The 13,041-nt window shown below is 41.4% G+C and overlaps 1 protein-coding gene across 1 annotated transcript; it reads left to right on the top strand.

The window, feature by feature from the left end:
• Positions 1–8,178: 8,178 nt before the first annotated feature.
• On the top strand, positions 8,179–12,587 carry LOC142955108 (riboflavin transporter 2-like). The gene is made up of 4 exons (XM_076096477.1): positions 8,179–8,370; positions 9,404–10,463; positions 10,660–10,783; positions 11,880–12,587. Exons 2-4 carry the CDS (start codon positions 9,451–9,453, stop codon positions 12,093–12,095), a joined length of 1,353 nt encoding a protein of 450 aa, XP_075952592.1. The 5' UTR covers positions 8,179–8,370; positions 9,404–9,450; the 3' UTR covers positions 12,096–12,587.
• Positions 12,588–13,041: the final 454 nt, after the last annotated feature.

The following is a 13,041-nucleotide window of genomic DNA, read 5'->3' as shown; positions in this document are numbered from 1 at the left end:
GAGGAATTCGCAAATTTCTGCATGGATCATTATTGCATGATAGCCAGAGCCTTGCTTTGAATCCAATATAGGTTTTTTTCACCAGCTTGTTATTCTTTTTATTTGTAAAGATAAGCAAAGTAGCTGAATCTGAGAATAATGTCTTGGGCGGTAATGTGGTGCGAGTGATTTAAAAGTGACTTACCGCAAGAACACATTTGTACATGGTCTGTAAAGGTGCTGCGCTGTCTGACTGCCCCTACTAGCCTCCAAAAAAAAACCACATATACCAAAACCATAAGTATGTGGACGGTACAGTATGCTGTCCTTCAACTTTGTGATGTTATTGTTTTTTTATTTCATTCCATGGAGATGACATTGTTGGCAGGGCCACACAGTTTTTTTTGTCTTTTACCCTTTTTTGACACCGTGTTCTCCAATAATTATGTATTTGTATTGTTCTTTATTGTAAGGATGTTTTAAACACTGGAGATTGTTGTAATGATCAATGCACTGAAGTACAACAGGTCGTTGTTGATTTGTAGAGATTATTTTCTCAGGATTGGTTTCGCCTTTGGATGTATGTATTTCTATGGAACATGACTGTGAACGTGTAGATCTGTTGTTTTCTTTATAACAGTGTACTTCCTGGGAATGTTTTGTTTAGCACATTTTCATAAAAATGCACTTTTTTCTGTGTCCTACTACTGTAGATAGGTTGTTTTACTAATTGGAAGATCTGTCAGTTGTCGTGACTAAGTGAATTCATTTTTCATAAGAATGCATTGGAGGCGATATTTCAGTGAAATCTACCTTTTTTTCCTTGTTGTCCCTTTCCAGGCTGTTTTACCTAAAGCGGCATATTTTTACATTTCCGTCTCGATGTTTGTCTTATCTGACCTCGAGTCCATTCGTAAAAATGTACACAACTGTCTTGATTTTATTACTCTACCTTCAAACATGTAAGACACTACATCTGTTTCCTCCGAAGTCTCCTCGTGATCCGGAGGACACCAGTATGCATTGTTTCAGCAAAAGACACTGAAAACCATTTTCTCTGAGAGAGAAGCAACTGCAGCTCCACCATCAGTCTACAGCAGAGGCTGTTCAGTGCTGCACTGTGCCTGGCGTTCACTCTGATTCTATTATAAAGCAGTTAATACTTACACAATATGTTATCAGCAGTGGAAAGTTGCTCTATTTGTATGTGCACCTTTGTACTAGATATACCTGAGGTTGAAGACAGTAACTTATGTATTTAATTGCATTTGGTCTATGCAGTTGTCGAAATGATTTTTTTACGTGATGAAATACCTTTTTCCTCTTGGCCTCAGTGTGTTAATGTTGGAGAAGGTTGATATTTGACTGTACTGTAGAAACACAATAGCCAGATTTCACTTCTATTGCTATGCACCCTAATCTTTGTGTACTGTAAATGTTTCTATACCCAGCACTCATTCTAATGTCTAATTTAGGGAAACTGTCCATTTAATATCACTAATAATTTGATGTCCACTTGTATAAAAAAATCTTTTTGTTAGAAAAATAAAAAAATATTTGCCATGATCATTCCCTCATTGATATTATACGGTGCTGCATTTATGTGCTATTTTGCCGGAAATCAATGACAGATGACGATTGATTTGCACTTACAGACTTTCTGAAGATGGAGAAACCAAATGACAAATTTATTTAAAATACAGTTTTTTTCAATTGTTCAGTTTCACTAATACAAGTGTACTTGAATGTTCTTACGTCTGCAATAACTTGGGGGAAGCAGAAACAAGCTGTAAAGACACAGTATTGATAATCTTTTAAGTCGGTGCTTAACTTGTTAGCTTGTTAATTCGCTCATCCAGCAGTAACAAAGCAATATTAATATTCATTTTTTTGGACCATGTAAGTGTAATTAATATTCACTCTCTTTTAGCTTTGTTTTGGTCTCTACCAACTCTTGAAATGATATCTGGTTCTTCAGCTGCTAAATGCGTTGCTATGTTCACTTTGTCTGCGATTTGGCGCTGGGCAAGTAGTGTACAGTGGTTTTCTTTTAGATTTTTCATTAACAACAACTGCCTGCGCTGCTGTAAATGCTATGAGAGCAGTGAGGGTGAAACAAAATAGTAATATTGTGGCTGAAGAACCAGAAACAAGCCAAAAGAAGCTATAGAGCAGGGGAACTGCAGTCAAGTGACAATTCTCTGTGGGTTCATCCCTGAGAATGACCCCTTTCACAGTACACATTTGCTGAAGAAAGTTCAATATATAAATGTATGCATCAAGTTAAATTTGAAGTTGAGGCTGCTAGATAGATTCACAACCCCAATCCCCTTTACTACATTCAAACAGTAGAAGAAGAAAACAAAAAGTGGATGAAACAAGTGAAGGAAATCTGTCCGATTTTGGTCCGGAATGGAAAACTCATGCACTCATCCGGGAAGGAAAGAAGAGATGGAAGACATAAGAATTTGCATCACATTCACATACATTTGTGCCTTCTACAACAAAAACGACTTCTACTGCAACAGCTCTAGACCAATAGAGGAGCCAGCATATGAGTCAGTTATGCAGGTGGAGTTTTGGACATTCTGTACTAAGACTTTTTTGTGACTTCTTTCGACATGCTAGACTATGACTTTATGATTTCTTTTCTAAATGCCATACTATGATTTTTTATGACTTTTTTCGACATACTATGACTGTTTTTGACATGCTATAATATGACTATCTCGATATGCTATACTATGACTGTTTTCGATATGCTATACTATGACTTTTTTTGACATGCTATACTAGGATTTTCTCATGACTTTTTTCGACATGCTAACTGTATTATTTTTCATGACTTTATTCGACAATAACATTTTCATAATCATTTTTTCAAACCGTATTCAGCTGCATTTCAAATTGTATTCTGTACAACCAAAAGAATAATAAAAGCAGTTTGATAAAAGAAAAACACCACCTAGCTGGCAATGCCAAAAACAAATCCAACCTCAGGGCTTCAGCATAGAGAAGATGTTGTCTCAGTTGGTATAACATTTCTCTTATTCCCATTATGTCATCCATCGAGGCTTCAAATCAAAAATTGTGTGACAAACTAAAGCATTTGTCTTAACATTCAAAACAATTGACAATAATACCCTTTTAGAGAGTTTATATTTATATATAACAATGGCACTGGAAAGTTTATGTAAATTAGATCCTGCTCTACAAAAGGTAGGTGATGGTATGCACCTAAAAGTTGGCATTGCAGTCCACCAAAAAAGGCAAAGAAGAAGAAGACACCAAGACTGGAAAGTCAATCCCCCAGGTAGAGGGCCAGCCTTTGAAGCTAATTTTACATAGTAGCCAAATAATGGAAAAGAGACGTCTGTTTTTTTTTAGGTAAATCAACTTCCCACCACAAACACTAGAATATATATCTTAAATTATTAGGTCTTAAAAGTTGTAAAATGCAATAATAGCAAATTCGCTGTTATTCTCTTTCCTCCGTTCATGTAATTGAGCCCCAGAACTGGGCTGGATCGAGACCTGGGGAGCGGGGTTATAGAAAATGCTAGTGCACATGCTCTATGGGCCATCTAATGCAGAATACCCGGGTATTTTAATCTGAATTCTAAACTCAAACGTCAAACTTTTTGCCACTGAGCAACTTTCATAGGAAAGGACAGGGCACCGCCTCAAACACTGTAACCACTGCTCTTCACACATTGATGTGGAAAGTGGCAATCTCCATGAAGACAATGACAACACCTACATCACAATGCTTTTTGTCAGCTCAGCAATCAACACAGTTCCCCCGCATGAAACTAATTGATAAACTTAGCACTCTAGGTCCTCACTCTGCAACTGGTTATTAGACTTCCTCACAAACAGACCCTAGGCAGTTCCAATGGGCAACCACACTTCCTCCACTCCAGTGTTAAACCCCGCAGCCCCCCCAGGGCTATGTGCTCAGCCCCTCCTGTTCACGCTGTACAACCACAACTGCTTCCTCTGTGTGAAGGTTGCACATGACACTGCAGTCATTTTTGTTGTTGTGAAAATAGGACTGCAATCTTCATTTCATTGTGCAATCCTGCAGGAGTTGCCTGATATTAGCCAGAATTGTCAACTCGCTTCACTCTGTTTCCAGTCCATTGAAACTTTCTGAAGTGGGCAGATTCAAAGGTATGGACCCAGGACCCAGCAGCAGCCGAGAGGTGTGTGCGTACTGGTAGTTCCGTTAGCTGTTAGCTAAACACACCGCCAGAAATAACAGTGTGCTAGCTGTTTCTGCCCGCTGTCACTCTGGGCACAGAGTAGCGGCTGAAGGTTGTATGCACTCAGCTGTGTTATCAGTAGCGGCCCCGAGCGGCCCCTACCGGCCGGGGCCAGTAAAGCCAGTGGTGAATGAGGAATAAGCAGGCAGTTCTCGGCAGGCTATGAGACTGTGGGAGCTGTGTTTTGAGAAAGTGTGAATCATCGCAACCACGAGTGGTCCTTGAGCTTGCCGCCATAAGTGGACACCCAACATATTGTGTCAGCCAGCTAGCAAGGCAGCTCCCATGTGTTTGCGTGGCCGTTCAACCTCTGACTCCCCTCATAGTTTACAACAAACTCCTGTTCGTTCTGTGGTTTCCTTACAGCCTATCTCCTTGTGCATCCCATCCTGTCTTCATGAAGTGAATCATAATGGGGAGAAATTCCTGCTTAGTTACAGACACCATAAATTATTTCCAAAAAATAAAAAGCTTTCATGAATGTGTTGCGTGAAGAGGCACGGTGGTGGACTGACTGTGTTTGTTTAAAAAACATGTCAAATTCCATCTGTGGATCCCCCAGCTCCAGTTGCCCTCCTGTTGATGTCTAACAAGTGAATCTTTTCAGACTCACACTGACATGCGGTATCAAAAACACAGACATATTTGTTCAAACACACAGGCCGGCGGTTTGGAGAAAGAAAGCAAAGTATTGTACTTCTATGCAAATATTCACCATGACAATCCTGATGTTTTATCAAAACAACCCTGTCCTGTGACTGGCCCTCACAGTGTAGCAGAGCAAAGAGGTCATGCAATCAGGGTATATAATATGAACTTTCACTGGGTAATGCAAACATACTGCTGTTACAGTAGAGACTCTCCGTGTAGACCCCTCCCACGGACACATTTCATCATTTAGACTTGTTACATTACTAAACTCAATGCTTAACTCAAAACATTTCAACGGCCAATTTGCCAAAAAACAAAACAGATTGAGAGCAACAATTATTTCCTTGTGCGAATTAACAGCTGTTTAAATGTGTTAGTAACGCAACAGTCGCCTTAATCTCACACCCACGAAAGCTCAAATCATTTTTATTTACTGTATCAAAAGCAATTCACTTTACTGTCACGGGTCTGAAAATAAATTGTGTTATTCAGGAAGGGAACATGTAGTGCCAGTGAGTGCCCAGGTGGGTGCAAGGGCACTCGAGTGAAATGCCATGGCGTTAGTGCCCAACAGGGGTCATTCATTTGGAATTTGTGCTGAACAAAAGCCGGAGCGACCCCGACCAAACACCCCCTCAGAAAGCACAGAAAGCTGTCCAAAGCCATCTTCTGGTTGGCTAAGCCGCATTCGCCCTCTACGGAAAATGGAAAGGACATTCAAATACATGTAGTAGACTCATCAGATTCAGTCTGTTACTTTCTTGCCAACATTTATTAAGCTCCCTTTCCTCCATCGATCCATCCTCTCACGTTCTTTCCTACCTGTTCTCACTCCCTTCACCCCCCCCCCCCCCTCCCTCCCCCGCCGCTTCTGCTGAGGACTTTTTCCAACACTGGCCCCCTGACTCGGCCCTCTGCAGTCACCTGACACAGACTCAGAGATCCAGAGTAGGAAAATGCAAAGCACTCTTGTGCGTGCATACTCCACACAAAGCAACATCAGAGGGCCACTGTGTTGTTACACCTCTGGACAGAGTAACCCTGGGCTCACTCTCCGTTGCTATTGTGTAACCTCTCACCAGAAGTGTCTTTGCGCCTCCTTTCCCACGAGCAGGTAGGTGGTATCTTGTTTAATGTAGAATGATGAATAGAGGTGATTTAACATATTGAATGGAGTCCAGACAGTGTATTGTGTTTTGTTTTAAGCTGTGGAATCGTTAAAAGGAGGAATTCTGTCACAAGACATGGTCCTGTTAAAGGTTTTGGAAACTAACACACAAAAAAAACTTTTTAAACAATCAAAGTAAAGTCTGGCTGGTTTTCCACTGCGCTTCTTTAGCTTGTCCTTAGCAACTGTCCTTATCTAATAAAACTATTTGGGATTAAAATGTATGCAGTATTTATTTATGATGCTACTTATTAAACATTCTGTGATGCAAAAAAGCACAATTTGACACTCTAAAGCAGTTTTATATTATTATATTACTATCACTTAGGTCATTTGTTTTTCATTGGTTTAAAAGTGTGTAATTGCAATATTAAAAACAAAGGTAGCGATCTCAGTTCAATGCACAATAGTCACTATTTTCAACTCATAAAGTATAGGCTTGAATCTTTGAAATAAGGATATAAGCCTGTGCAGCGCTCCTGAGCAGTCTGCTACATAACACGGAGTCTTTTACATTCTCAGCCTTATCAGTCAGCTGATGTTTTGTTAGCTGACAACCTTGACAAAAGATGTTTTGATTCTCTGTAGACAATACTATCACAAATTAACAGGTGTGTGTGTGTCTTTTTTTTTTTTGGAATGTTTCTTGATTTCTGCTGTCTTATAATTTTTTTTTATTTTTATCAAAAGTTTGCATGATGATGGTACAAGATGCAACATTTTAAAAATCACCACAGTTAAGAGGGGAGACATGGATGTCTGCAAGAGCAGAGGTCTTCAACAGGGGGTCCGCGGAGGTACTGCAGGGGGTCGGCAACATTTTTGGTTGATTAGACAATTTAAATTATTATTATAATTTTTTTTTTCCCAAACATGAATCTGTCCATTATTTTAATAGTTCAGTATTGTATGCAAGACAACAGGTATGTGTATGCATGGCAGTGGCACTAATAGGCCATCACTCATTTTCGTTTCCACATTTATGTTTAAAATGAAAACATCAATTTGAATAGCTTGTATGCATGATTATCATGCAATTGACAGACAATGTTGATATTGGCATTGGTATCAGCTGACAAGGTGTTTATAAATGGCAGTGGCACGGCCTCCCTACTCACTGTACCTTGCACACGTTTAAAATAAAAACATGAATATATGAACCTGTGTATTATTTGAATAGCTTAGTATTGAATGCACAATAACAAGGTATGTTTATACATGGCACTAGGCCCAGTTTAATATAAAACACAATTTTATACAATATAGTCGGGGGTCCCTGCTCCATCTCTCTATCAGTTTGGGGGTCCTTGGCCTGAAAAACGTTGAAGACCCCAGCTTTAGAGGAAAGGTATCATCTGCTGGGCACCATGAATGTCCGTACCGAATTTCAACCATCCAATAGTTTTTGACTATCCTCCAGGCTGAGCTCCTCACTTACATACTTGCTATTAATGAAAGCATGCTGCTGCTGCAATCAGCAGCAGTCAGGGTAGCCGGCGGACAGAGGAGACAGCCTTTGTGGTCCCAGCAGTCATTTCACTGCTGCTGGTGGGATAGCTACAGTATATCGAAGTAGGTGGTCGGAGGAGGCAACCAGAAGCCCTGCAGAACCTTTGAAACCACCGCCTTTGTGTTGATGATTGTGAAACTAGAGATGCAACATAATGGCCTGAACAAAAGAACTGCTGGCACAGGGAGAAGCCAGTCGAGGCTTAGCAGGCCATAAGAAATAAACCGAGGCAGGGATCAGAGGATTAGAGGGACAGTCGGTGTGTTATGTGTAATATCTCGTACATCACTTCATTAAGTGGGAAACCAAATGCCGGTTCACTCTTCTCACTCACACTGCAGCCTGTGTGTTTGAAGGAGGGCAGGCCACAAGGTCGTATGCTGGTTGGGGGAGGGAAAAGGAAAAGGAGGAGCTAATCTCAGTGAGGCCTCTCACGTGACTCTCTTTCCTCCTATTGCTGATCTGCCAGGCCCACACAGAGCACATGGCTGCATGCTTTTTGAAACTGCTCTCCAATAGAAGGATAGAAGTGTCACTTCAGGACATGTGCGCCTGTGCAGCTCCTCCCCTGTCAAGTGCAGCACAGACACGGAAGTAGAGTAAGCCTGTGTTTTAGGAGACAGGGGACAGGGTTGGTGTGGAGGAGAAAAGGGGGAGGGAATGCATACATACACACACACATATATACGCACTCACACACACTTGCGGCTGAGAAAAAAACTGGGATCACAATGGAGTGACCGTTGTTTGAAAGGAAAGAGGGAAGAGGAGAGCCTTCCGGTTATGTTCTGACCGAGGTAAGACGAGATATTGTGACACCAGCTGTGGTGTGAAGGAAGAGAGGGTTATGGGATTTCCTGGTTATCCTAGAACAACCAGGCTTAACTCTTAGGAACCAGGATGATTGTATAGTTTTAGATATTAGATTTTGAAGAGTAGCCAGCACAGTTAGCAATACTGACAATAAATGATACAATGATGACTGATTGTATTTGTTTGTTGACACTAACTCCTATTTAAGGACCTTTTTTGTTTCAGCAACAGAACAACGATATGTAAATGTTCGGTATAGCATCAATTAGTTTACTATTTGTTTATGGTTTTAATTAGAGCAAGTCCCAATGACAGTGTTGATGTAGTTTTGTTAATAAAGTCCCTTTATTATGTCTGTTTATGTCACAACCACATGGGGCTTTTTATATGGGAGCAGTGTGTCAGTGTGTGAAAGGTCAGGCCTTACCAAAGCACATGAGACAGGGATGGAGTAAGAGACAGAGTGAGGGGGGACTGGGAAGGTCAATCCCAGCCCCATGGGGACATGCTTTTGTTCTCGGTAACACCTATGTGACATGCAGTTATGCCTATTCACTGAAACTGGAATTTTATTTTGATATTTTTGGTATAATGTAGTTAGCAAACACCATTCCCAAAACAGTCTTTTTCCCTTCCTTTTAGCTATGCTAGCTTTAGGGATGCAATGTTGGTTAAGGTCCTATTTGAGGGATTGCTGTGAAAATTGGCACATACAGTACATCCATGTCACTCTCAGAATGTCCAACTCATCCAGTGCTATCATTATGTCAGAATCTGCAATGACATTCCCATCAGCCTCAGCTGTACTTTGCATTTAGTGCTGGTACGCAAACGTTTACTAAACAATAACTGTACATTTTGTTACATATACAGAGTTGTAGATGAAAGTGAAAGGCTCATATTCCAATTTTAAAATAATCTATCAGCTGCCAGTTAAAAACTTGCAATTATCTACATTTCTTTTCCCAGATTTTGGTGAAGTTGACAAAACAATCCTATGTTGCGTCTGTATTTCAGATTGTGCACGTCTACATTTCCCGATTGACCACATTCCTGCCTCCATTATGTCACTGCTGACTCACGTACTGGCTTGCCTGTTCGGTATGGGCTCCTGGGTGGCCATCAACGGGATGTGGGTGGAGCTGCCCCTGGTCGTACCGCAGATCCCAGAGGGCTGGTATCTGCCATCATACCTCACAGTCATCATCCAGATGGCCAACATAGGTCCTCTCTTCATCACTCTGATGCACCGCTTCCGCCCCGGGGTGCTGGACGAGCGGCTGGTCATCTACTCCATCGTGGGGCTGGGGATCGTTGCTACATTCCTGCTGGCTTTCTTCTGGAAGCACACAGTGACGATAGCGGCGTCTTTGCACAGTGTACCCCTGCTGGTGTTGAGCTTCCTGCTCTCTGTGGTGGACTGCACCTCCTCTGTTACATTTCTGCCTTTCATGATGCGGCTTCGCCCAGAGTACCTCACCACGTACTTCGCAGGCGAAGGCCTCAGCGGTCTGGTGCCTGCACTGGTGGCTCTAATTCAAGGTGTTGGCGTAGTCCACTGTCAGAACGCCACTTTAGCAGATAACGCTACTGTTGGCAGTGGAGAGCTACAAGCTGTCTACCAGCCAGCTAAATTCTCTGTCCAGGTCTTCTTCGTGTTCCTCAGTGCCATGATGGTTGTGTGCCTTGTAGCCTTCGTCCTACTCAATCATCACCCAGCTGTGGCTCGAGAGAGAAAAAACGACTTGTACTTCAGTGGTGATCTGGCCTCTGGGAAGAGAGAGGAAGGTCTTTCCCTGCACGCCCAAACACCAGAGCAGAAGCCTATGATCTGCCCACAGGAAGCCATTAGGTGGGAGCCCAGGAGCTCCTTTGGGATGGGCACGTACAGCAGTCTGGAGGTGGTGTTCATCTTTGTTGTACTGGCTTGGGTCAATGCTCTGACCAACGCAGTGCTGCCCTCAGTCCAGTCCTACTCCTGTCTGCCCTATGGGAACAAGGCCTACCATCTAGCTGCCACCATGGCAGCTGTTGCCAACCCAGTGGCCTGCTTCATCGCCATGTTTGTGCCGATTAGGTACGTATGATTGCTGGAACCATCTAATTACATTATAAAGATTCTCGGTCTCCTCCAAACGCATACAATTCAAATAATTGCAACTCCAACAGATGACATGAAATTGTAGATTATACTGAAACCATTGACACTCTCACATCAGTGGGTTTCCTGAAGTGGTTCATTGTAACAGAAAATGCATCAATTTTGTTTCCAGGTCTCTCGTCTTGATGGGTTTCTTGGCCATGGTTGGGACTGGATTTGGAGCCTACATAATGGCCATGGCTGCTCTCAGTCCCTGCCCCCTGCTGGTCCACAGTCACTCTGGAACTGCAGTTATAGTAAGACTGTTTCTTCCAATGAATTTGAAGATCTTTTATTTAGACTATGCAAAGTGCCACTTGATAGCAGTTAGTTTTGAACCTCATGTTCTCTCTTGTAATTGGTACACCCTATAAACGATTGAAAGTGCAATCCGCCATAGTCACACGTATTTGCAGTGTTGTGTGAATGGTAGGTTTTGAAATCAAGTTGTGTCAACTCTATCTCTGATCTGATTAAGACAATACTGTCAAACCCTGTTTGTGCCAACTTTATGAACATTCTGAGGAAAGCTTTCACCCTCACAGACGTATTGATTCATATGTACATTAGCTGGTGCTCTTGTATTATGCGGTCAGCGTAATCAAACTTGAAGAAACATCATGCTGCTATTTAACTGCTATAAAAAGTCAATGGGCTCACACACTTTCAAAATATAGGTTTATAGTGGAGAAAGACAAGCTTAAGAAATACCTAAAGAAAGATTATGGCAAGTGAGCAGGAAGAAAGAGGGAGGTGTACTATGAAGCAAGAGGTGCTTGCGAGACTGCGAGATGAACGTCAGAAAGAATAAAGCTTTGACCGCTTTTGAAAGTCAAGTTGTTGGGCTCCAAACAAATCAGATTTTTTTTCCTTATGGATGTATCATATTTTCAGTCATCATCATTGTTGACAAATACCATACTATACCACCCTGTGATATATGTAGCTCTCTAAAAAGAGTTTCAAAGTAAACAGTAAATAAGCAAAACAATAAACTAAATTGCTAAAATAATGAGACTATCAGAAAATGTATAAATGAGTAGAATGCAGGAAGTTCAGTAACTAAAAACAATAAATTGGTGTATCAGTATTCATGATCCAATAACTGCAGCCAGCAGCTAATTTTTATCAACTGGCAGCCTTGCCTTTAGAGAGGAGGAGCTAGCTGGTAAACAGAGTCAGTTTTTGATAGGAGTGAAAACATCCTGTCCCAACCTGTTCTTGATGGCAACCCATTGAAAGCCACTGCATTGGACACTAGGACACTTTGCGTGTTTGATTTGCATCTGAATAACAAGGACTGGGAGTCAGATCATTGTAAGGTATAACATTGATCTTTTTTCTGTGATGCAGGTGCTGGCCTGGGTCCTGTTTGTCCTCTCCCTGTCCTACGTGAAGGTCATCATTGGGGTGATTCTGAGGGACGAAGGCCACAGTGCCCTCGTGTGGTGTGGAGCAGTAGTGCAGTTGGGCTCCATGGTTGGTGCCGTATCCATGTTCCCATTAGTTAGCGTCTATGGACTTTTCAGCTCAGGTGATGCTTGCAACACCAAGTGTCCAATGTTGTGAATAAATATGTTTAAGTTAAACACTGCTGTACGAAACTGAAATTATTTTTTTTTGATGCACTTAACGCATTGTAGTCGTGAGCTTTACATATTCCTATTGTTACAGACCTGAGCTGTATCACTCCCTGATGAGTCAGATGGTTTATGTTTTATACAGATATCTGTCAGGATTGACTAACGGAGCTCAGCACAAGGATGAAATGACCTCAACATTATTAACGCGTCAGATCACACAAGACCACTTTGTTGTCGAGCATATTACAATTCCTTCTCAATCTAGAGGTCAAAGCCAGTTTACTTGAACTGTTAATATGATGTGAAAGTATAATTGATTGATGTTACTTTTATAAGAACATAATGGTACTTTGGGCTTTACAATGTGCCTTCATTTTGACTCTTTTGATGTACATGTTGTACATTCTAGCTTACTTTGTATATGTTACTTGTGCGGAGAAACTGTTCACCAATACCAAATAAAACATGTTTTATTGTTGCCTGAACACTTGTATTATAGTGCAAATCCTCAAAAACATTCTCCTTATCCTCTGTCAGCTATAGGCAGAAGGTTTTATACCCGTGTAGAGAGGATACAGGGGCAAAAAGAACAGTACCAGAGCAGGGTCAATGGTAGATAGGGCAATAGGGGGGGGGGGGGGGGGGAGACACAAATAGCATCAGTTTGTCTTAAATATCTTCTATTGTGTGTTTTGGTTAAAGTGACATAACCATGCTAGGTCATACTGCATAGAAAATAGTGGACACTGAGGGGCTCAAAAAACAGCTAAATGTGGCAATAGATTTTTTTAGGGTCAACATTGGACTTGGAATGATCTCTGACTCCATCTCTGACTTTATAAATATTATCTATGAATTATTTTATGGTCTGATTGCAACTGTTCAAAGTCTAATAAACATTTTACTATATTATTTTCCAATTAATAGTCCAA

The sequence above is a fragment of the Anarhichas minor genome, unplaced genomic scaffold, assembly GCF_050575085.1.
Source record: "Anarhichas minor isolate MPS153535 unplaced genomic scaffold, ASM5057508v1 ptg000022l, whole genome shotgun sequence".
In the NCBI taxonomy this organism is placed as follows: Eukaryota; Metazoa; Chordata; class Actinopteri; order Perciformes; family Anarhichadidae; genus Anarhichas; species Anarhichas minor.
This window is presented reverse-complemented; position numbering and strand designations above follow the sequence as displayed.